The 26,351-nt window shown below is 33.7% G+C and overlaps 3 protein-coding genes across 5 annotated transcripts in view; 1 reads left to right on the plus strand and 2 right to left on the minus strand.

Annotated features, from left to right (window-relative positions):
- The window catches only part of LOC119837686 (inositol 1,4,5-trisphosphate receptor), a gene marked incomplete at its 3' end in the record, with an annotated part of 57,081 nt that extends 45,694 nt beyond the window's left edge, over positions 1–11,387 (minus strand). Inside the window, exon 1 of the mRNA XM_038363417.1 lies at positions 11,229–11,387. The remainder of the gene's footprint in view (positions 1–11,228) is intronic.
- Positions 11,388–15,927: 4,540 nt separating this feature from the next.
- Positions 15,928–17,961, plus strand: LOC119837687 (trypsin-3-like). The gene is made up of 5 exons (XM_038363418.1): positions 15,928–15,973; positions 16,115–16,286; positions 16,667–16,922; positions 17,225–17,333; positions 17,672–17,961. The coding sequence occupies exons 1-5, from the start codon at positions 15,928–15,930 to the stop codon at positions 17,911–17,913; spliced, it is 825 nt and encodes a 274-aa protein (XP_038219346.1). The 3' UTR covers positions 17,914–17,961.
- A 2,110-nt stretch (positions 17,962–20,071) lies between these two features.
- LOC119837566 (membrane-associated guanylate kinase, WW and PDZ domain-containing protein 1) overlaps positions 20,072–26,351 on the minus strand; it is a 15,614-nt gene continuing 9,334 nt past the window's right edge. The window contains exons 13-21 of one of the 3 annotated variants that reach the window (XM_038363190.1): positions 26,137–26,250; positions 25,870–26,005; positions 24,968–25,073; positions 24,575–24,710; positions 24,133–24,257; positions 22,769–22,860; positions 22,386–22,472; positions 21,843–21,970; positions 20,072–21,503 (exon numbers count right to left, since the gene is read on the minus strand). In XM_038363190.1, coding sequence (XP_038219118.1) covers positions 21,316–21,503; positions 21,843–21,970; positions 22,386–22,472; positions 22,769–22,860; positions 24,133–24,257; positions 24,575–24,710; positions 24,968–25,073; positions 25,870–26,005; positions 26,137–26,250 — 1,112 coding nt within the window. In that variant the 3' untranslated portion in view covers positions 20,072–21,315. Of the gene's footprint in view, positions 21,504–21,842; positions 21,971–22,385; positions 22,476–22,768; positions 22,861–24,132; positions 24,258–24,574; positions 24,711–24,967; positions 25,074–25,869; positions 26,006–26,136; positions 26,251–26,351 lie in introns of all 3 variants that reach the window. The other 2 variants (XM_038363191.1, XM_038363189.1) reach the window with 2 other exon arrangements.

Consider the following 26,351-nt stretch of genomic DNA (forward strand, 5'->3'; position numbering starts at 1 on the left):
AATTTAACACATAGAGGTAAATAAAAACTGTATATATGTAAATAAAAACGAATTTAAATACAAGAGCTTTCAAAAAAAACGACTATCTTATTTTGCTCCTACCCACGAAACCTATTATACATATAGATAAAATTAAAATAAGTTTTCATTTACAGTTCCGCAACTTATCGCAATATCGAACAACACAGTGAAAACTTCAGTATTGCATATACCTGTCTAGTGTGTCATCGTTTGAATTACAAAAAAGCCTGGCAAAGCGAGTCTTGCGCTTTTTAATAACTTTATTCATTAGAGATTCCAGATTCCTCACTTGGATTTAACTTAATTTCAGTTCATACATCAGTTCTTAGTCCTTTCCGGATCGTATATCAGAAAATTTCCTAAGAAGAATTCTTCAACTATAGCTTTAGTAGCTTCACAACGATTAGCAATCACAAAATACTTACCCATCGTCAATACAACTCCACCAGTTTCATCAACAACTTCAGCATATCGCACGTTATATAGAATGTATGCAAGATCAGTTTATACCACACGCGTTTAAAGTCTATGAGCCAGAGAGTCAATAGGAGTGTTACGAACCCAGCTACTAAGTAACATAGCTTACGGCTCGTTATAACCATCTGAAATGGCACCTGAGGCTGTGGAAAGTGTTTGTTTATGGGGTTCAAGTGTTATTTGTCAAAGCTTCTGTATCCTGGTAATGAATTGCTCATTACTGATCGATCTACCGAACTAATTAATCAATTTATGTATATTTTTCTATAAATACCAAAACGTAATAATATCCTATACTAGAAGTACTCTTTCCTAACCGTAATACATAAATTGACGCTATACGTTTTAAATTATTATCGATCAAACAGTTTGTCCTGTTATACGTTTTATTAATGTCATCCTTTTAAAAAGCACTCAAACAAAGTACATTAGAAAAGTTACATCATAAAATGCGGCAAACGATGGGCTAACCTTAAAACGCTAGACTAACGATATTTGAACAACTTTCCGAGTGCTTAAAACGTTTTAGCCATTTTCGACTTAATTTTCCTACGCTTTCACTTGACCTGAACATGCAAGATAAAAAGTACTTCTATAAAAACAAGCGACTGGCAACATTTTAATTATAAAAGAGAAAACAAAAAAGCGCGCTCGACATGCTAGAATTCAAATTCGAGCACAAACTCCCGACCACAGACTTTTTTTTTTAAATAGCCAGCACGCAACCGGCCATTAGGTGTCAAGTATTATCTGGCACTAACTTTTCCCGCCCGTTACATAGATATAAAGCCCAATCAATATGTGAAGTGGATGCGTGTTAAACCTAATCAAGCACAGCTTGGGGTACTGGTAAATATAGAAAGGCCCTCTGAAGCGTTTCAGTATGCCCACTGACCTATAAAAATTCTCTTTATACTTCTCACGAGAAATCCTCTTATACAACAGTTTCCAATATTGCACCCGAGCCTCGGCCATTTCGTTTATTCCCGTATTTTAATGTATTTGTTTGAAAACCGCTTCATTTTTATTCAGCATCTTATTACTCCATGGTGCTGGTTGACGTCAATACGTTAGGGTACGGTAATGTCAAGATATTCTTTATTTTTATCTTGAATTCATTAGCAATAATTTAGACACGTCGCTTGAATCGTAAGACGATAATGGTACTGATTCTATTATTGTTTCATTTTATTTGTAAAAAAAATTAAAATCTTAATATTTAATTGAAAAACTATTCAATAATTGAATTGAATTGGTAGCGTCACCTGTAAAATTAATTCGTCAAAATTATTGACAGTGTTGTAATTGAAATAGAATTTTTGTTTTACATTGTTTGCTTAAACTTAAAACAAAAGCTACAAAATATACGAAAGTGAGAATAAATTACATTATAATAGACTAACTGTGCATTTTATTGATATGTAAGAAAACTAACGACTTTGTTTGAGTTAGGTACTTCTTTAATATTTATACATGTAAATAAATTTTAAGCCAATATTACTAACGAGATGACCCACCCGCAATTCCTACATAAGTCACACCCAGTAACTAGCCAAATATAAAGTTAATATTCAATATTTGGCACCTCCTAAATATAAAAAGTGACATCACTAATGTAACAGCGTTATGTGGTTACTCGTACGGCAAAATCAAACAGGAAAATATTACGATAAGCGTTTTTAACGGCACAGATTATTAAAAATGGTTATAGCGTTTTGGATATTTACCAATTTAAAAATGTTAGTCTCTTACCTTTTTAACACTCGTTATTATTTTTAGCTTAATAATATAAATAAATAAATTTATTATTAAAATGGTAAGAGTTCAAATTGTTGGAAATGAACCTATCATAGACATCCTTAAACAATCAATACTGAAAAATATAATAATGATTATAAGAAAATACATTAAAGTGATTATAAATCTTAATTAAACATTTATTGATTCAATTATAATTAATTTATGTGACGATGTAATTTTATATTTAATTTTAAAAGAATAATCGATTTATAAGCATGTGTTCTAATTCAATGTACAATATTAAAAGATTTGCTTTTCAGTAAGGTATAAAATAGTTTACATGTAAATTTATGATATGTTCATAAATATGATTTAAAATACCAAGGTACTTCTACGTGAGATCTTCTATGACTTTGACGCCCAGTGCCTACAGTAATTACTTATATATTATTAAGAATACATTATATCACCATTAGGCATGTTTAACATAATTTTACGACAACGCCGAGTAAAGACATTTTTTATTTATTTTTAAATTAATGTATTTAATCAGTCCGAACGTGTCACCTTGTCCTACGTTCTCGTGTAGTCTCGCTACCTTATTTGAAGATGGCATCGGTACACCCTGTAAGTATTCGTTTAATAAACACGTCAAACGTCATAAATACATGAATTTACTAGTCAAACAGAAACAGCTGAAGATCAGGGACTCTTCAACTTAATGGGATACCAGGTATTAGTTTTTATCATATTGTTTTTTAGTTGTTGTTTTAACGAGACAGAGACGAACTGATCATTTATACAAACGGTACTAGAACAGCGAGATGAAGCAGATCTCTAAATTCGCTCACGTATCAGTTTAACGAGGCTGCCATTCGATATAATCTCCAGAGTTGTTTATCGACAATCTCTTCCCAAACACCGCGATGCGATTGTTATGAACCGGCCCTACCTGCTTGTTATAATTAAGAGTTACGGTATATTCAAATTGTTTTGGGCCGACCATGCTACCGCGGTGAACTTGACTGGGTGAAAATAACAGGACTACGTTCGTATTACACGATTCGATTACGTTATGCTCCTCCTCAGATAATTTGGGTTGATCTGTCAATTTTTGCTAAAACTTACGGAGGACTAACTTAGACTTAAAAACCACTTACACTGGACATTGGCGCAGTCCCTTTGTTGGGGGAAGCCATTAACAAAGAGAAGAAGAAGTAGACTTAATAATAATAACTGATGGGTAGCTATTTGATAAGTCTTTAAATATTAAAAGGAGGTTTCAAAAAATGTTTGCTAATATAAATAGTTCACGATATGTACGCATGTAAAGATGTCAAAAACTAGCCACGAAGTACAAAATTTTTAGTTCACGCGAGCGAAGCCGTTGGTAAAAGCTACTACTATATAAGTGTTGATATATAGTCACATAAGCACTTCATAATAAATTGTACACTTTAACATTATATTTGAACACTTTCCACATCCTCTGAGAGCAGAACCATCACTACCATGGAACCATAGACAATTTCATACATTTACAAATGAATAATGGCTGAAGCTTTATTTAGTTTTTACTGTTTGTTTGTACACCTCTTTCATGTAACGGGTATCACACGCCCGTCGGCCATTCATTATTTTTACGTAGGTACAAAAATCAACAATTGGAAAATTTCGTAGTTTCCGGAATTGAAGTTGCGAAAATATTGAGAACTAGTTGTAATGCGCGGCGTCATTCGCTTGGTCCAGAATATAATCTATCTCTGTACCATATATCACACAGATACGCTAAGCGTTTTTTCGTGAAAGAGTAACAAACAAACATCCATACCTTCTGACAAACTTTCGCGCTTATAATATTAGCAGAATTCTATTCATTCATACAAAAATCGATAATGGGAATGCAAGGTGAAGATACTATAGATGTCTAGTCAATAGATATACTCTTAGGTCTTATTTCTTTAGGGCAACGTTATTTAGACAGAATCGTTTTATTTATAAAAATACTAGCTGACCCGGCAAACGCTGTTCTGCCTTACTCTTATCATTTAGGGGCATGAAAAACACACAAAATTCCTTAAGAATCGGTTCAGCCGTTTCGGAGGAGTTCGGTAACTAACATTGTAATATATAAAAGATAAATTTTATCCGGTAAATATATGTGAAGGTCGGTCTTATAATCCTTTACAATTTCGTATTAACACCTAGACCTAGACATACCTATTGCCTGGTTAAAACTTCACATAATTTCTTACAATAGTAACAATTATTTGATTACGTTTAAAATAACCTTTATTGAAGTAATAAAAATGTTTCATTCGAAGTTATGCCATCTGCCATGATTAACATAAAACGATGAATGTTTGTTTATGTTTGTTCGTTTTTTTCTGTACATATTATTCGAAAACTAAAATTATGGCGCACACCGTGGATGAAGAACTAGCAAGTCATCCTAGGTTCGTTTTAGTATCACATATTTAAACACAGTGTATTTAAATAACTATTTTAAACAAAAAAAATATATATATATATATAGGTATCACCCTCCTCCCACTATATAAATGACGGCAATACCTTATTAACCCAAAATCCAAGGCTTTAAGCCTGATTTACGAAGGATTGAGGTAAGGTTTAATTTTTAATGAGAAGACGGACTTTCATGAAATATGCATCTTCTGACAGCGACTGTTATGTGAATATTCTAGAATAATTACGTCTATTATTATGAAGTAAGTACATTTGTTCAGGGCTCTTTTAGCAATATCGATTAAAGCATGTTTAGAATTAGACTTTTTGGCACGAGTAAAATGGAACGCATGATTGGAAATAACAAAGTTACACAAAGGGAAATATAAATGAGGTCCCCGGAACAAAAAAACGGCTTAAAAATTATTGATTGAGTATTACACATAATTCAATCAGGTTGGAAGTTAATATCAATGAATCAAAATTATTATTAAATTAAAATTAGCATCTACATATAATTTTAAACAAAGAAAAAAAAACACCGACCGCCACGGTGATGTCGGCCATCTTGAATTTGCACTTAATAACATACATCTTTGATCGATTTTCATCAAATAAAGGTAAATACCATTGCGTAAAACCGCATCTAAATTGGTCCATTACGATACGCTACGATGACACACACAGACATTGATGTAAAATTTTAGCATCCCTCTTTTTGGGGCAGAGTTTTTAAAACTGCGCCCAATCCAACATCATATTTGAACCATATTATCCAATACCTACATTGAACCTGATTTTCACTTATACTGGACAATAGAGCAGTCTTTCTATTGGGTGAAGCCATTAACAAAGACAAGAATACCTACATGGAGGTTCCTATTCACGGCACATACCACCGCAACCAGTGTCGTGAGACGTATATAATATGCAATAAGCAGATGGCAGGTTTCATACAACTGAAAAACGAGATTACGCGTATATAAGCCGATTATCCATGTAAAAGATCGAATGAAGTAATAAAACACGTAATGACGTTTTATTAAAGTGGATCGTTTTATAAAACATTCGTTATTGTGATAGTTTTAACGTAATGAAACTGATCTGATTTAATCTAGGTGTAATCTATGTTCCCACTGTAAGGACGCAGGTCACCTGTGAGGGTTCAGGTTATAATCCACCACGCCTGGGCCAGTGCGGGTCGGCAGACATTTCATGTCATGTATCAGCAGATGGACATGCCAGTTTCTTAACGATGATAAATTGAAACATTAATTAATTTCATGCAGGTTCCTCTGGTCTCAAATTATAAGTTATAGTTAATGTTAACTTTATCATATCTTGTATATTGCCGTAAGTATCATTCGTAGAATGAAATTCAAACACCTTTCCCGATTAACAGAATTTTTTCTAAATTAGACATCATAGATGGCTTAGTCCCACACATAGGTACATAATACGCAAGCTGATAAATTCTTAAATAGATTTCTGACCTGTTTAGTGTAGAAAAGACAAATATTTACCTGTAGAAAACAAGAAAACTTTGAAATAATATAAACTAAACGTAAAATAAAATTTATAAAACTGACTGTTAATATAAAGGTCTTTTGAGAAACCAGTTGATAAACATTTTCAATTATTACTATTGTAATTCAAAATACACAACTCATATCATATTTCTTGTCTCTCGATATATTGACAAGGCCGTTGACATCTCAGTACTCATTGTATGATTTATAAATTATACATGTATAACAATAATTATCTCCGCTTATTTAGAAGTAATAATATCTGTGTTAATTAGCGAGTATTAATGTTATTTAATAAACAAAAAGAAAATCACATAAAAGGGAACACGGATTTTCGTAGATTATATCATTTTGGGCAAGAGGACAATGAGTAAGATTACTAACAAAGCATTTCCCTGGACAAAACATAACAAGAAAAGAAAAACCCAATTACACAGGAAATACAACGGACTATGTCCAATTAGAGCTATTCGTCATTTCAAAAGCACTTGAATGCTTAAATCCGTGGTGAAAATAAATAACAATTTTTGCTAAAGAAGCAAACAAAGCTATTCTTCTTCATCTTTTTAAAATTAGTGTTGTAAATACACAGCAAAAAAAAATAGTAATATGGGAAGAAATGTTTGTAGAAGACGTTCTTCCAGGACTATCTTGAATTAAGGATATTTCTTTATCATATTATCATACATATTTCTTCACAAGGAGTTTCATTTTCTACGCGTAAAAATTTATGCTTGAGGAATCTTTAGGATCTTTGTTAAAATGTTTTGTTCATAGTTATATCAACTGCCCCACCACGCTTTACTTCCTGAACTAAACTGGAAATGACATTAAAAGTTACTGCACGTTTGAGACACTGTTTATAAAATATGTTTTATGCCGCTGAAACGAAGACTAAACATCGTCAATAAGAAATAATGGATTCTTCGTCATTCACTCTATGCACTTGGAAGATAATGTTACATAAGAGACACTCAATTACCAGGACGCTGCGCCCATCATACACGTGGGCACGTGGTCCGATTAACTGGTCTTGTCCCACGACACGAACAGCCCAGCATACAGAACATATTTTTATAATCTTATAATTTTGCCCAGAAGAATTACAAAATGAACAAAGAAACTCGAAACGCCCTACACGGTATAACAAGAAACATAAGGTCCACGATGTGAACACACCTCGTTATCTCGTATAATTAATTAGTGGCCGGGCGTATTGGTTAGGTTTCATTAGAACAATTAGTATGCAGCATCTATATAGAGATGTTTATGAGATCTCTCAGCGCTAACAAACGTGATTTCATTCTCGTAAAGTTTGCTAATTATAAATAAAATTGTACAATGTTAAAATCTGTAATGAGTCCCCTTGAGGCATGTTATAAATATATTAGCATGATACTTACGAAACTTTATTTATGAACTAAATATTATCTATGAACATACAAAACACATATAAAATAATAAGCTTTAATATAAAATGGATACGTCTACTGTATCATTTAAGGTCTAAGAGAACAATCATTTTTATCGATATAATAAACTAGTGATGTAATTGGATATACAATTTGTAATATATTGCAATTGGCCCAATAGATTTCGTGTGAATACATTATTTTAAAACAAAAATACAAATGCTTCCTCTTTATAACAGTCTTAGATCCCGTAAATGGTGACCTTCTGATAACCAGATGAGAATCGGATGAAAATAATATTTTTTTTTATCGAAATTGTAAAAACTTTTCATTTTTTCGGACATCCGTTTCTACGTATGTATTCAGCAATTTTTGCCCACCCGCATTCCAATGAGTCACTTGACACAACGAATGATCCAGGGATTGGGTCATGGGGTTCATGACCATCTTCGTGTTGACAGCGGAAAGATTTTTCACAGCTTTCAAATAAAGAAAAGAATCATAAAAATCACTTCATGCAGTAAAAAATTATAAGTTAACAAAAACAAACGAGACGAGTTGATATCCTCCTCTTCTTTTGAAAAAAAAAAAAAATAGGTATCTACTTTTACATGTATCTATCACTATTGTAAAATAAAAATTTCAGACTTAAACACGAATGTATGTTTGTTACTCTCACATCAAAGAAACAACTGATCCGGTCTGTATGGAATTTGATAAAGAGACAGATTGTAGTCTGGATAAGCAGGATAAGCTACTTCTTGCGCGGGTATCACACGAGTGACGCCGCAGGTCCATACTATGTAACATATTTATGTACCTTGCGTACTAACTACCAACGTACAAAAACACTCTTTTTTGTAACTTGGTCCGCATCATGTAGCATTTATGTTCATACTAATAGATTAAATATAAATTAAATTTATTCATTTATTTTTCCGACAGAGCATTATGAAACATTTCAAATTCAATATGATCTGATTAATGCTATTTCTATAGAAGCTAATCAGAGCTATTTATACCATATGCGGAATTTAAATAGATAAGTTCGTATTATTTTCAAATAGAATGTAAATCAATTTCAAATAATTAAGATCCATACTATACTGGATCAATTTATAGGAAAGCACAATATTTATTAACATTTTTATATCCACAAGGGGCACCATGCTATCTATAAAGTCAGAAACTCAAGACATTTAAAAATTATAAAAATGTCAGTTATAATATCATGTTAAGTTAATGGCCCAATATCCCAGGGGCATGGGACTGACTTTCTGACGTACTAAATGTCGCTGGTTGAATGTTGATGCATGCTTTGCCACTTACTGGTTTTAAATGACCACCAAATATTTTAAACCTTTTACCAAGACAGGAGCCAAGAATTGCTTAGAACAAATTTAACTTCCACTACCGAAAGTATATTTTGGATGACCAGAAAAATAAAAATTATACAATGCTCAGATGAGCATGAGATGAGACACACACAACACAGTTTTCACACTTGACACAACAACATAATTGTCTTGAAAACTCAAAGAAGAAATAAGAAGACCTAAGTAATATTAGACGCTAATGTTCTGCAATTATGCGCTGACGGTACTAAACAACTAGATTTACAAATCAATATTGTTCTTACAAAGTGTGTTTGGGTAAATACTCAAACCATCCCCCTACAAAATGGCTTGAACCAGAAAGTATGTGTTATCTCAAAAAGCAACAACATATCTTTAATTAACCAAAATTTACAGACATCAAGCCAAAAAAAAGATAGGGTGAACTCTATCGGTAGCAACGCCCATCCTGCTACACTCATTCTCACTACAGGGATGTACAACAATGGGGTATTATCCTACATGGTTCTAGAAAACTCTAATTCAAATATTTTACAGACTTTATTCTTCAAACATATTAAAAACGCCCAGCAAGTATTTTTCATATTAGCTCTCCGCCTGCTACACTCACAGAGTTCATAGGAAATCCCCACAGGAATGAGGTGTATCTCTCACAAAAATGGTTATAAGCTTTGTGTGGGTTGGGTTATTTGTAAGTCTAAAGGTTCCAAGCAAATCATAAAATTTTATTGCAGGTATACATAAGTGCTTAATTGAAAGCCATTTTAAAAGGATGGTTCTTAGCAATTGATGGAAAAAGAAACAGTATTTGCAGTAAGCTGTTGGCAAAATATTCAGTTCTCAGTATTAGCAACTGGATCTCGGTAAACAGTTATAAGACATCAATAACTTAAACAATAAATAAGAATGATAATTGTAACATAGACAATAATAATAATTATTCTACGTAAATGTAAAATGTTCAAATAACAGAATGTAAAAATAATACTAGACTTTGTCAAATTTGTAATCAAATTAAAATCCATACTTATATTTGTATGCAATTTGTTGGCGAGTTGTGTGGACTTGAATTTTGTGTAAAACCTTTGTAATCACAATTCTAACAAATAAATTCGATTTATTTTATTCCATTTCATAAAAAAAATAATATTTGCAGGTATGTTTGCTGAAAATTAATTAAATATTTTAAATATCAGCATACTGACAAAAGCATAAATGATATCTTTTCTTTCACATAGTTTCCGTTTCCCTGCAATTTCTGTAAAACTGCTCTAAGTTCTTTCTTGGGTCTTAAACTCTGTTTTGGTGTTAAGGCATACAAAGGGACAAACAGAGAATTTGGTTGAACATTTACTGACTCTTAAATTTAATGAAGAAAGATTTTGTTGGAGTTAACTGTTGGAAAATCAGTTGAAATTACAGTTCTTATTTAAAAGTTTATATTTGCCTGTCATATAATACCTATGAGACAAGATACTGATTAAAATTATACCTCTTGTTTTATTGGTCAATACTTTTGGAAGTGTTTGAAATAAATATTAATTATTTCAAAACATTTCACAGTTGCAACTAGTACACACAGTCACAACAAACATATATACAATTTATCATCATGACCTGCGTGTTGGTAATGGTATTCTTAAGTATTTATTATTTGGATGGACTTACTTTTTATTTACTTATTTTCTAAAATTAAGTTTTCAGTTCAAATTAGTGTTACAAAAAGTAATTAAATTATGGTAACTTTATAAATTTATTTAGCAGCACTTGGTAATATATACTGACATAACCTTACTTCAGGAATATAACTTCATATTATTTTCTATTTATTGATGAGACATTTTAATTATTTTAAAAACATCATCGACACCGAAAAATAATATCAGTATCTGAATAATTAATCATAATACAAAGTTTTGTAGTGAAATAATAAACATATAATATTTACGTTTAAAAACTTATAAGAATCCAGCAAGTAGATAATGAAATCATCGCCATATCACGGGTACTAACCAAATAAATAACTTAAACATAATAATACTGTTAGCACATCAATGTCAAATAAAAAAAAATAAGCCTATTGATTGAAGAGTAATTTATTGCTTTGAAAATTTTATTAATATATCTCTGGGTGTTCATTAAAAAACATTATTCTAATAAGAACATATGATTTCAATTTATTCACAGTATACCGTCTGACACGGCTAAATGGATTTACAGTGGCTTACCCTTATCACACGCCTTGAGCACTCACAAGATGATAACACATAATCACAACAATGTTAACATATAACGATTAGTGTGATTTATTGCCTAAATTCGAGAAAACATGTAAACTTTATCTAAAAATGACACACGAAACACTCCCTCCTCAATAGAAGGCGCGCAACTGCACTGGGATACCACGCTTAAATTATAAAGTCCCTACGCTTGCAAGAAATCATTACCAGGATAAATAATTTCAAACATATGTTACTAAATGAAACGAGCTCAGATTTGAAGCAAAGTTTACGTATAATTAACAGGAAAATAACGCTCATAAAATAGGTAACTTACGAGTATGTTATATTCAACTATCTGATCTGAAACTCAACTTTGACGATTTAGACGATCTTCTACAATCTCGACAGTATGTTGCACAAGGAAAAGAAATTATCTTTCCGTATTTCTTGCTATACATACCTTTATATGATGATTTATAGTATGGCTCATTTTCAAATTTTAAACGTAAGTCAGACTCTGATGTAAGTATTGCTAGCACAACAGGAATTTTGTCACCAAACATATTTTTCATTCTATTGTAAACTCCTCTAGTAGCCCTTGTTTTGCTTGGTATCCGAGGCTTTTTCACACTTCTTGGTCGTTTTTCTATCGGTCCACAAGAATATTTTGATTTAAATTTTGTTCCTCGAACATGGTTTTCTAAAGTTTCGATCACATTTTCTTGGTCGTGAAAATTTAAACCGCTAAAGCTTCGATTTCCCATAATACACAAATAAAATTTTGAACAAGAACCGGAAATTTCTCATGCAGTCACATTTGAAGTTTTGAACTTTGAAGTTTATGATTAGGTAGAAAAGGCCGATGACATGTTTTTTTTGTTTGAATAATTATTGAAAAAGTTTAAGGAAAATTATTTATTAAAGGTTGGTTCTTTTAAGCAGTTAGTTAGCTTATAGTAAATTATTAATTTAGTAGAAATAATACTTTCTGAAGAAAATTAATAATCGTGAGATTCAGTAACTTCACACTAGTAGGATAATGTATAATAATATCGGTAGGTATATATTCTGTTACCCACGAATTAAGTCCTAGTTGTTACTCTGTGCTATCACAAAAAACAGGCCAAGTATGAATCGATCTCGAGCACCGTACAGATCTGTTTTTTTTTTTATATGTTTCAAGTTAAAGTATATGTTGTTCGCAATTTTTTCTCTATCTGTGCTATCTATATTATAATTGGAATGTGAGTCAAGCACGCTTTAGCACGGATTGTGCCAGCTCGCACCCTCGAAGGTATCACACCCCCACAGTGAAATAGTAGCATACTACTTTGTTGTCGGTGAAAGGGGAGTTGCTGGTTTTTATTCCCACCGTCTTTTTCCCTAACACCTTACCCCTTACCCATTAAAAGCGGACAGCGCATTGGCTTAGGCCCTACCTCCTGTCCGTGGGCGGTGGTGATCGCTTACCATAAGGCGAACCAGCAGCTCAGTTGCCCGGGACTTGAGAATTGCGTTATTATTCATAGTATATAGACTACTAGCTATGCCCCGCGGTTTTACCCACATAGTACCTGATGTTATATAGCCTAAAGCTTTCCTCAATAAATTCAAATCCGACCAGTATTGAGACTGAGATTAGCGCGTTCAACCAAACAAACAATACAATAGATTACGCGTCGTAACGGCAGTTAACATCATCTTATCCCTGGATTCAGTTTTATTCTATTCTGAAATCGTCCAGGTTGATATAATAATTACGCTAGCATTTGGCTAGGTTTTAGGTAATATGCCAACTTCTTAGACTCGGTTCTTAATTTCAAATACAAACGTTACTAGAAACATATCAAATACTAGTTGTTACGCGTAGTCAGTTTAAAACTGAAAAATAACTTCCTACTTGAGAGAAAGTAGTATGTTTGAAGAAGAGATGCAATCCTGACTACGAAAAAATATTCTACTATCAAAGCGGGGAACTACCTAAAACCAACTTATGAAATACTAGTTACTACTATGTATACTACTATGAAATACTGTTCGCCCCGGCTTTGCTCGGGGTACATATATAGCCTATGTCACTCAGCGAAGTTGCAGCTTTCTAATGATGAAAGAATTTTTAAAATCGGTCCAGCAGTTATTGAGTTTATACATTACAAACAAACAAACAAACAAATTATTCCTCTTTATAATATTAGTGTAGATACCCATAACCCATAGATGAGAACGCTTCGTGCACTTTCGTAACTAGTATTTAGATATCTAGCTACGAAAAGACACTTTTATTCACTCTTTCGTAATTAGTTACGAATAAACAATGTTTTTTTTTTTCATGTGAGTAACTTTTTGTAACTACCTACGAAAAGACTGCTGAATGAATCGCAGCGATTTGATTTCTCTATTTGTAATTTGTAAGAAATTCATAAATTTACAAAGATTCAAGTCATTTCAATAAATTTTAAAATTTAATAACGATCAAATCTTCACATCATTCAACGTTAAAAAGTTCTTGGAAATTTCATATCGGTGGAAAAATCAATTACAATCACTATTGCATCAGATTTTGTTATTTACAATAATAATAATATATATATGAATAAATTTCGCTAAGCCATGTTTTTCTCAGTCATTATGTCATTCAGGAGGCTGGACATGAAAGCTTTACCTACTAATTAAATGTGGATTTAAGGAATTCAAATGAAAAAAAGTTCTTATTACTTTTTAACTGACATCCAAAAACAAAAGAAGGAGGTTCTATGTTCGTCTGTTTTTTTTTGTGTATGTTAGTCAATAATTAGAGCAGTTGTGAACCGATTTAAGAAATGTTTATCTAGTTCGAAAGGGTATACCTACTACAGATATGGTCCGATTGTCATCAAGTCACGGTCTGAAGATGGGAACTCGGGAATAAACCAAAGAATTCGCAGTGGAGTTTACGATTGGCTAGCACCGATATCAAATAGATGAGGAGTAATCTATATATATAAAAGAAAATCGTGTTAGTTACACTATTTATAACTCAATAACGACTAAACCGATCATGTTGAAATTTGCTACAGTGATAGTTTGAGATACTAGAAAGGACATAGGATAGTTTTTATCCCGGAAATCTAACGGGAACTGGAACTTTGCCGGTACACACCAGGTCTATCTTTCTTGCAACTACGCGGGCAAAGCCGCGGGCGAAATGCTAGTATTAATATGTTTTTCGCTTTCGAGTGCTTTAAAGTCGGTTCAATTTTTGTCAAAAAATAATTATATCTTATAAGATAATGATTGAGAGCTTCCGAGTTTATCGTAACTAATCTTGCGTTAACAATCGATAATTCATACGTGCAAGATTAAGTAATAAATTTTTTGGTCTTAAAATAAACAATACACAGGATGTACCTTAACTATTTTCAAAGCATTTTTTTTTAAGACGATATTATGTTATTAGTAGTCGAACTGACAGAGGTTGTCCTGTCTTCATCTGAATATTTGTTTCAAGTTTTTATCGTATAAGATTCCACTTACAATATAAACACAAACATAGGTATTTATTTGGATTCTAACTAGGGAAAACGCGTTCTAATGGAAATCAGGTTTTAACTGTAACACATGATATATCTCTTGCTTTTTTTAACAAAAGGTTATGGACTACTCTTGAGGACTTGTACAGCTACATGGATATATAACAACTGCTATTTATTGAATATTTTACTTATTTTTTAAGTCTCTATAAATGTAGTCAGCTTAACATTAAGCTCTTCCTGATAGCACAGTATAATGGTGTACAGTCCGGGCACGGAAATATAAGAACGTCCGGGAGGTGCAAGCTGAGTTTTGCATATGTGTGAGTGACTGCTAAAAGTAAGTCAGTCAAAAGTAGTTTTGACCAAGGCCTTCAGTAAAACACTGACTGATTTTTGTAGACAATGAGTTATTACTTTGAGAATGTTCAGAATTTGCAAGTACCTAGAACCGGAACTGGTGTTTTTCTGGATCGGACTGTTTGATCAAAGATTTATTAAATTTTAACCACGTCAAATAGAATACAAGTACAAGAACATTGGGAACATTGTTTAGAAACATTGGCATCTAAATTATGGTTATCATTAATTACTACCCGTGAGTAAAACTATCTGCATCTAATATATATATTTGTAATCATATCTTCTTCTTCATTGAAGGTAGCTACTTTTGTATTTCAATTACCAGTCTATTTTCGCTAGTTTACTTTTAATCAATTCGTAATCAGTTGTAATCATGCTGATAAAGCTAATTTTCTTTTATAGGTATCTAAAATTTTATCGTCAGTGAGAAAATATACATAATATATTGTACCCTCACGAGTTGTGTAAGGCTTAAAAATGAATAAAGCTACACATCGAAATTTATTCAACAAGTAGATTACACATAAAATGAAGAGTTAGTTGAAGCCTAAAGGGTATGTCCCAGAAAAAATTACTCGTTTAGTTTATGTTAAAAAAATGTATTCATTTCTATTACTAGTTAATATGCCAATGAATATGTATTTATGTTTCGAATTTGGTTATATAACTAAAATATTAAATAATGTAATAATAAACCTACATAATTGCAAAAACAATTAAATGCATCATTCTGTATAGTATGGAATAAAACCACCAAATGATAATCGATCTATTTGTAAGTATAAATTGTAGTAATCTGATTAGTAATTCAACGTTTAGTGTTGGGTGTAAAAATGGTAGCCAAGGCACTTTGCATCGCGCTCGCGATTATCTGTGCTGGTAAGTTTATTTTAAAATTAACTCTATTTTAAAATAATCTCTATAAAATAAACCATTCCGAGTTTCTTTTTGTTTTCAAATACGCAGTCAGGGTGGTGTTTTTCAATAATTTATGTCATATGTCATGTTTGTTTCTAACAGCGTCAGCGGCACCCCAGAACAGAATAACCGGTGGGTCTGATACCGACATCACCGAATTCCCACACATCGCAGCGCTCGTGTACTACTATCCCAGAATCGAGCTTTACATCCAACGTTGTGTGGGACCCCTCATTTCATCCTGGCATGTCTTGTCTTCAGCGTACTGCTTTACGTATGTATTAAATATCATCCTTAATTGTATTTTTAAATAGAATAGTTCCGCTTTGAGTTTGGAATTCTTGAAGTCGAAAAGTCTAAAAATTGGCTTTCCGAGTAGCTATTTATTATTCTGTTTCGACGTTTTTAGGAAATGGTTTTAATAAATGCATTTTGGAAAACGATAAATAAAATCTTAGAAAAATAACTTGTTTTCGTAAAATCTAAATATAATAATTTTTATAATAAATTAACGTATATACCTATCTAACAGTTGTGAATTGTATTTCCCATAAAAATTATATATTTATTAATCATTAACTACTCAAATAGCAACACTATTTCGATAGTAAACATAACTATATTAATTAGATCTAACGATTTAATTAATTCCAGAGGAGCTGATCTGTCCAACTTCGTGATCCGCGCCGGTTCCTCCAACAGCCTTATTGGAGGCTTGGAGACAACCATGCGTGGAATCCTCAAGCACCCCGATTACGTAGAATCTCCTCGCCAAAACGATATCGCCCTTGTTTTCTTGCAACAGCCATTCGGACAAAGCAGTGTTATTAGGCCGCTGCCTTTGCCACCCCAGGACTATGTTGTACCTGATGGAATCGCTGGTGTGGTAGCTGGATGGGGTTTTGAAATGGTGAGACATCATAATGTAATCTGGGTGGCTCGATGATCGGCTTCAGAATTTCTGTCCTGGTAGCTATTATGACGGTAGAATTTTTTTTTAAACCGTGACTGTTTTAATCCAATCGTAAAATATCTATTTCTAGTCAAGCTGTTCTTAAATATTGTTGTGAATGGTGCGCGGTCTATGTCTAGATTAGGTTATAATTTCCTACGTAAACGTGTATCTTAAGCACAGTTTTAGGCAATAAATGTAGGTTATTTTTTGTACTATTATTATTTTAATATAATCTGCGACTGAAAAATAAATTTCAGGAAGGTGGTATTCAACATGACACCCTCAAAAGCGTGGTCTTAGAAAAGGTGTCCCTTGACTCTTGCGCGGCTGCTTATGCTGACGAAGATCAAATCGATATCAATGAAAGTGAGTACCTAATTTTTGATGATTTTTATATTGAAAATAAGTAGTCAATAATCCTGTTTGCTGAAATATTGGGTAACTTAAGCAAACATATATTGTATTACGCTCAGAGATTGATAATTACTCACAACTCGTTTTAGTCATAGATCCACGTCGCGAAATTCGTATTATGGATCAAGACAACATTACAGACAAATGTCCGACTGTCTGGGTGTCGTGTCTGACATGCTATACGACGTCGACGCGTTGTGATCAATATCTTACTTGCCGCAATGAATTTAAAATTGTGTATTAAAAACTTTTTCCTCTTATCATGATTTATAAAAATAAAACAATTTCAGGAGTGATATGCGCTGCGAGAGAAAGCTATGGCACATGTTTCGGCGACGCCGGCGCACCCATGGTGGCTGCAGTGTTCAACACACCGGCACTTATTGGTATCTCATCCTACTACAAGGACTGCGGTTCTGCTGAATACCCAGATGTGTTCACAAACATTGCCAGCTACACAGACTGGATTGTGGAGAATGCTGTAGCACCCGAACAGAGGTTCGCTTCTGACCGACCCAACATTGTCTATTGAAGTTCGATTTTTATTAGAACGTGATGTTTAAGTAGTGTTTAAGCCAGATTATACAATATTTGTAATGGATGTTTCGTTTTATTTAATCACATCTGGTCACTGCTAGGTCAAGGTCGAGGTTGCCTGGAGGACTGCAGCTAATTAGCATAATACCTGAAGTTAATTTATAAAATTGTAACATTTCTTCCCTGATTTCAATATCAATATATGTTCCAGATCTCGATTGTTTCTGTTAGTTTTGTAGCTGGACTCTTGAACTACACATCGGGAGTACCAAATCTTCGATATCCGAAATCCATGAGAATGAACGATTCCTATACATGTTATGGTGTAGCTAAGCTCTTGAAGTTCCATATGAAATTTGTACCCAAGAAAATAACGTGTAACAATTTTTGTTATGGCACAATCTTTATTTATATCTTTTATAGCTAAGGTGGTCGGTTGCGGTTCTGTATCAGATGTTCCATTTTCTGAAACAAATTATAGCCTATATTTCGCCCATACTTAATACCTATACAACATAAAACTTACATTTAAATACGTTCAGTAGTTTCGGAGATCAGCTTGTCAACAGAAAAACAGACATACAGACAAAGTGACACAATTTTTAATAGTTTTATAATATATATAGAATAAAGATAATAGACCTATATAGTTTGCAACTTTATTTCAATATATTTGTACTTTAAAATATCTAACATTATCACTTTATAATAATCCCACAAAATGTAACAAATAATAAAAAGTAACATGGGTACGGGAAAGAAGACAATAACACAGATTCTACTCAAAATATATATTTATTCAGTAAACCTGTATAATCTAAATTCCTTCAATACAATAAACGCTGATTCAACATGAATAGAGCAACACATCTTTGGACAACATTTAAAATTCTATACATCGGGCAAGACAGCGGTTGCGGTAAAGGCACAAAGGTATTGCTTTAGCTACGACTCTGCGTACATTGTTGCGAACAATCGATAATATATCATTTACTTAATAAAACCTGTTGATATTCCATTTATTTAAAAGTATAGACAGTGCAGGAGTGAATTAATTCGAAATCTTATTTAAGATTTTAGAATTTAATACCATTTGTTATTGATTTGAGTACGATCCAATATTTCTCTCTGCACTTTCAAAATTTATGGCGTAAATTAAGTTACGAATGAATAAAACGAAATCTCTACACAACATTTAATTCTAATTCCAAAGAACACTGCTATAAGACATATATTATTCATGTTACTGAAACCTGTTTAGCAAAGTTAAAAAACCATACAAATAATAAAATAAAATAGAAAAAAAATATCGATTGTTTAAAAAATATACGCAGAGCTTACATCTAGAATTATTAAATAGTTTTTTTTTATAATTACACTAACATAACATTCCTCCCTTCGGTGGTCCCTTATCCAAACTGTCAGTCGAAATAAAACTAAATACTTACTAAATTTGTGACCATATTTTACTTTTTCTATGTACAATACAAAATGGAGATTCTTGTAAACTTTTTTTAATAGCGTAGTATTGATTTTTGAGCACTAAGTATGGACTATTTTTTAGTACTACAGATTTAGAGGCTTTAAAAAATAAAAATATACACATTTATATTTTATATTCATGTATATCGTCTACAGCGAGCAAAATCAAAGATATAAAATACTGTATCACATCGTTACATAATTTTTAACTTCTCTGTGTTAATGAATCCTTCATTTGACTATGGCATAAAGTCTCTAAATCTGTGACTACATTAACACCAAAAAATAATCGTATGTAAATAATATAGCAGCCAGTTTAATTCAGTTTCAAATATATTTTTCTTTATATTTTAATATAAAGATACTTATATACTATACGAAAACAATATCACCAGTGTTATAAGCGATGATTGAATATTTCGGCTCCTTTTGAGACAAACTAACAAACATGAAGTAGATCATTGATTGACTTCCTTATATAATATTAACTTTAACAATTCCATCGAAATAATAAGTCAATACAAAATTTAAATGCAAGTTTCATACGAATATGGTCCCTTATCAAACTTAACTATGAATTATTTTGTATTGAAAAATAATTAATTATTATAACACTAAATTCAAAAAATTTCGTATATACCGTTAGAATTAAAATGCATTAATAATTGTAACTTCATATTGCTAAACGAAACTTAATAACAATATTTAAAGCTATCTCATTGAATACTAAATTAATTACTTACTAATTAAATGTAGAAATAAACATTTTACAATAACATCTCGCATAGTATTCGAGCTATTCTAGAAATATCTAGATCTCTATGATTTTTAGCATAACTGAGAATTCGGTCATTGGAGGTCCTTTTTTAATTCAGTTTATAAATACTAATAATAAAAAGCAAAAGAGTATATTTGTTTGAACGCGCTAACCTCAAGAATTACAAAACATCAGACCATAATTCCTGATATTTATCCGTGATCCCCGAGTGCTATAGGTATTTTCACGACTGGGATCTCTAGTGTACTTATTCGCAGGTTCATAAGAGTCATAGATTATAGGATTCATATACATTCGAGAGTTCATTTAGTTTTGCTTCGAGGCAAAAGTACTCATTTATTTACGTGGAGTTAAGTTATATTCTTCAATACCTTTTCCTTAACAAATATTAGTCGTGTATTGCCTTATTATATTTTTCAGTGTTCAATATCATTAAATACTGCAAGCAAAATTACAATGCAAGAGAAATTCTAATTAAAGAACTGAACTACAGTTCTATAAGATCACAACAGCGTATAAAATCATTAAGTTTTCTTTTTTTTAGGCACTACAATCATCAATAAATCAGTCAGTCAGTCAATGGCTATCAACCAATTATCCAGGGTGTCAGTATGTCGTCTGGCATTCAGTAAGTAGATGAGGTTACGTCAGTCAGATCTTTCAGTATGTCTATCAGTAAATGAGTGTCACTTTATGAGCGATTCAGTAACAATCAGTAGCAGTATGTGAGGATGACACTTAGCGTATAAATTCATAATTGAAAACTTGTGAAGCGTTTTACCGTGTTACTTTATCAGTGTCAGCGTCACCTACAGTCACATACACATGTTTCAGTGTGAGATTCAGTCAGCACCAGCTTGTCAGTGTCAGCGTAAGAGCACAGTTTAATTAATATTAATGTGTGAGTCGGTCAGTGTTATATCAGCGAGTCATTCTTTGCATATGCAAAGACTATACGCGTGATGTAATAAGTATCCCCCCCCCCCCACTCAATCCACTAGTTTAGACACTACTCAGTATCAGCAAGTCCGGCCGATATCAGTCGTCAATCAGTCAGTTCAGTGTAGTATGATCAATCTCCCTGTCACTGTCAATCAGTCAGTCAGCTAGTCAGTCTCGTCCACTCGACAGCAGTGGTCAGTGAGTGAGCGAGTCCGGGCGAGTGGGCAGCACGGTGAGCGTGACGGTGGTGCCGGAGCGCTTGATGAGCGCGACCACGTCGGGGTGCGGCAGGCGCAGCACGGGCAGCCGGTTGATGGCCACGATGGTGTCGCCCACGTGCAGCAGCCCGCAGCGCGCCGCCGGCGAGTTGGGGATCAGCTGGCCTGCGGGGGCGTGCCAGTAAATGGGGAAGAATTAAATTAGTTGGCGAATGGCCTGATGGCCTGCGACGTTACAATTGTTAAGCACTCTAGTAAATATGGCGGAAATTATACACCAATTGTTTTTTATGTCATAGCGGGCCATTGAGTTGGTGTTCGCCTGTAGTAGTGTCTCTGCGAATGCGCTGCCCGCTTTTAAGGGGAAACGAATAAGCAAAAAAATTACGAATGGAAAAAAGGAATGGACTAGGAAGGATAAGTGAGGAAACACAATAGCGTGCTACTCTTTCACGCACCCTGTACACACGTACCATAACTTTTGGTTATAATATCCAAACTTACCAATAGTGCTAGTGGCCTTGTTGGTGGAGGAGATGACGACAAAGCCGAACCCCTCCCCCTCGTTCCTCGTGACCGTGACGTCGTAGGGCACGTTCCATCCGCTGTTAGCTTCGTATTGGACGCCGTACCTGATTGATAAGATCAATTAATGAAAATATTGTATGTTTAATTTTTAATTTTTCAGCGTTGCTGTGTGTGCAATGCTGCAATAAATTTCATAACGAGGCGGGATTCGAACCCGCGTCATTTTGCCAAACCGTAGCAACGCCCAGACCACCCGTGATCCCACCTCAGGAAACAAATCGGGATTAAATGTTTTAACCGAATTTTTCTAACTTAACATTGACGTATTCGGCGTATGCGCCCTCAAACTGAAGTATCTCTCAGTGATATCGGGAGTTAAGAAGCAGCTAACAAAACGTGTGAAACATTTATTATGATATTGATGTTATATCAATAATAAATGTATGAAAATTCTACTACATTTGTCACGAGCAAAAAGTATTTATTCGCTATATTACGTAGTGTTATAGTGCAACTCACATAGGCACGTGCGCAGTGGGCGGGTACATGGGCGCAGGGTGCAGGATGCTGTACGAGGCCGGCGCGTGCGCCGCCGCCGGCTCGGCGCTGCTGTTGTATCATTTTTTTTACCAAATATTATTATAAGCGCCATAGTTTATAAGTATGGATGAATGGATATTTGTTAATGATTCACGCGAAAACAATTTATCATATCTGTTTGAAATTTGAAATAAAAAAAGATTATAGCCTGGATTAGTACATGACACGAGATTGAAGATAGACACACTCGCTATCTGTATTAATAAAGTTTTGTTCTAAAGTCTAATTTGTGAATGTTACAAGTAATATAAATAGAACTTTTTTATTATTTACACTATCGTTAAGATAATTTGAACACTTACGTCAGCAGCGGTTGATGTTGATGCGTCGGGACTACGGCTGGCAAGCCCAGCGGTTGTATGTCAGCTCTGTTGTGTCTCACTCCTAGTGTTACCTGTTATAAGAAAATACACATATATACATAGAAATAGAAATAGTATAATTGTTTGAATAATATATTAGATTTATGTTGAAGTCATTTAAGCGATGCATGTTACACATAACGTTTACACATAATATGGGAACAACTATATTTCTGAGAAATTTTGAAAGAATAGAAAAAATTTGATCACGAGGCAGGATTCGAACCTGCGTATCTTGCCTAACCGTAGCAACGCCTAGCCTCTCGGCCACCCGTGATCCTGCCACAGTAATCGAATTTCTTCTACTCTTTCGGTTTCATGTGCCTAAGGGGCACCCCACGCCATCTATTGAGATGATTAAGAACCATCACAACCAATACGAAACATTATTTCAATGATTACAATATTGCATCGATGGAACGCGGCCTTTGTTCTCATTTATAAAGCATTTCAATGCTATAAAACTAAAAATTAAACTATATTTCTACTTTAATTAATAATAATAATAATAAGCCCGCAGGGCATCTTGTGGCGCCCCCGCGGTCCTTAGTTCTCCCGGGGGAGGTCCCTGTCCTCACCTCTGGACTGTCTCGGGAAACCCAATCCGGGCCTGTGGGCCCGCGATGGTGAAACCGGTGCCGCACCTCTCTACACCCCTAGCCAGTCAGCTGGTGTTGCCCCCTTGTTGCCATTTTAGGTAACTTTTTTGGGAGCCCATCGACCGAACTGGCAAGTCACCGTCTGCCACTGTTTTTCAATTTTTCGAAGTTGAAAAGGCAGACGCCCATAGTTTCCCATACACCCAACCTACCAATCCATCTAACACCCCCTTTCCATAGCCCAATTTTTTCCATGCCATTTTTTTTGCAATAGTCCTACATCGGCCGCGGATTGCCCAGGGCTGTAGCTCTATAGTGCAGTCATGGGCAGGCTGCGGCTGGTGTCCCACAACACATTAAATTCTCTAAAGGGCCTCTGCGTGTTGGATCTGTGTCTCCACATAAGCCTTCCAAAAGACCGGGTGCTTTCCTTCTGGAGGTACCCGAGTATTATGGAGAGATACACATAATAATAATAATAAAGTCTTTATTAAAACTGTTAAATACATACAATTATATTAGTAGAAATTGTAAACAATATATCTCTTTAATAATCATATAACCATATTCAATATAAATTTATTTATTTCTGGTTTTATTTTAACAAAATTTGCTTGTTTCTTCTCAATTACTCATAGCAAATTTGATACACATTTTCTTAATATGTTTTCCTCATTTTATTCCTCTATTTAAATATCTACTCACATGCCCTCTGGAAGCTGCCTGACACACGTACGCGACCGCCCTGGCGTGGGTCGCTCCACTTAACGGTATACCGTCTACTGACGTGAGTAGATCGCCTGGTCGGAGTAGACCGTCTGCTGGGCCACCTGTGTGATTCAGATTGGGTTAGATTTGTACAAGAGAAGGAAAAGGAAATTTGTAATTGTTGTTGAATAATATACAAAAAAATATGTAAATGTTGAATAATATATAAATGTTGTCGAATGTTTATAACAAAAATTTGACAAAAGTTCATTGTAGATTGTTTAAAAAAAACATAATATAAGTAAAAACTTATCCAAATATATGTGTAATGTAGGCAACCAGAAAAATATTCACTTTTGTGACCTGTTCCCCCCTCCTCCCCCCTCATACAAGAGGATTGTCACCAACCTTATGTAAGGTAGGTGACCATATTATTTACCGGGCACAACATATCCAACGGCCACTCGGCTGCCGTCCTCCGTGCCGCCGACGATGCGGAAGCCGAAGCCCGCGGAGCCGCGCGCGAGCCGGACCAGCACGTCCGCTTCCGGGTCCGCGGAACCGCCGGCTTCCACCTGCAAATGTCGGTTTATACTTATATTGGGTGGCATATATTCTTAAGAACTAATGGCCTTACTTTGAATTACTTTTTTACTCAAAACTTTGCAGAATTTCTAATGTAAGCAAAAAAATATTTTACGTATAGCAATATTGAAAACTTTGGAATGCCCACATTATTTTCATATTAATATTCCATTATACCACACTTGCCCTAGTTTAGTTTAGATTATTTTAGTTTTTTTTTAGATTATTTGAAAAAATATATACACACCTGTGGATAGTTGGCGACGTACACTTGTTGAGGCATATCCGCATCGTACGCAGACCGATGCGACACCGGCGAGTGTATGTGACGGGATGGTGACGCGTCACCGAGCCTGCGAATGATATCACGTGTATTATTACATCTACACTAATAAAATAAAGTGGAAATTTGCTTTTTTTGTATGTTTGTAACGTTTTAACGCAAATACCGGAAGACCAATTTTAATACCTAATTAACACGCTTTTTAAGCTTCACCTGTATGTTTACATATTTTTGACATATTAAATTTAAACTCATATTATCCTGATTAAAATCATTTCATTACGTATACTTGAGAGCAAGTGAGAAAATTAAGTTGATTCTATCATCATGGATGACAGATGTTTTTAGCTTATTTGATTTATTATTTAATTCTATTCTTAATTAGCGTAGTTACGCTAATATTTAAATAATTATGTTTAAAAAATGAAATAAAATCTGTGACTGTACAAACCTCGCATAAATAACAATGGTTATCGGTCGATGTCTTTTAAGCCTTTTATAAGCGTGAAACAAAATATAAAGCAAAATAAAACACATGATCATGCAATAAATTCTAACAGTTTGATTCAACAGCTCTCAGTATTAAATATTTAATTAGAAGTAAAATAAATATAACTACAAATTACACTACCAATTTGAGATTGATTAATTATTTAATTTTTACTATTATATTAACAGCTGTTGAAAGATTTAAAACTTCAAATATTATAAACGTATTCTAACGTAAATAAAATGAAGGCCATAATATTGAGAAAAATATGAATAAAATATTTATATACAACTAACGTTTATCTAGAAAATTAGCACTACACCTAAAACCATATAAACTGTATAATTATTATCTAAACAATATTAATATGACAAACCTCATAGGAGATCCTTTAAGCCTCCCATTGGAAGAGTTATTCGATGGCGATTGACTCTGCATTCGAGTTGATGGAGAATTATTTAACAGTCTGTCCGTTGCACTGTTGTTTGAAGGAGAATTACTTCGGAGACGACCTGGAGAAAATAATTATTTATCAGTACGTTTTGTACACATTAAATTCAAATTGTAGCGTGTGTTATTGACATATAAATATTTTTTTATATTTATCAACCTGTTTACTTCTAAAAAATTATATTGTTCTTACCAGTAGAATTAGATGGAGAGTGCGGTCTCAGTCGGCTGGTGGAAGGCGACTGTCGCGAAAGACCACTTATAGCTGCTGTAGTGGGAGAATGGAGTAGACCGTCTTCTGGAAATCCTGCAATAGTAGCTAGTAATATTTAATTGATTCAAATAGAAAGTTAGACAACTACATTTTATTGAATATTAACCGAACTTGATTAACTTATTAGTTAAACA

This window comes from Zerene cesonia, chromosome 28, assembly GCF_012273895.1.
Source record: "Zerene cesonia ecotype Mississippi chromosome 28, Zerene_cesonia_1.1, whole genome shotgun sequence".
Taxonomy (NCBI): domain Eukaryota; kingdom Metazoa; phylum Arthropoda; class Insecta; order Lepidoptera; family Pieridae; genus Zerene; species Zerene cesonia.

Excerpts from the sequence above, each read along its gene's own strand:
- LOC119837687 (XM_038363418.1), top strand. The coding sequence starts at position 15,928 with ATGGTAGCCAAGGCACTTTGCATCGCGCTCGCGATTATCTGTGCTG. Across the intron at positions 15,974-16,114 it reads GCTCGCGATTATCTGTGCTG|CGTCAGCGGCACCCCAGAAC; the intron begins GTAAGTTTATTT and ends TGTTTCTAACAG. Across the intron at positions 17,334-17,671 it reads TCAAATCGATATCAATGAAA|GAGTGATATGCGCTGCGAGA; the intron begins GTGAGTACCTAA and ends AAACAATTTCAG.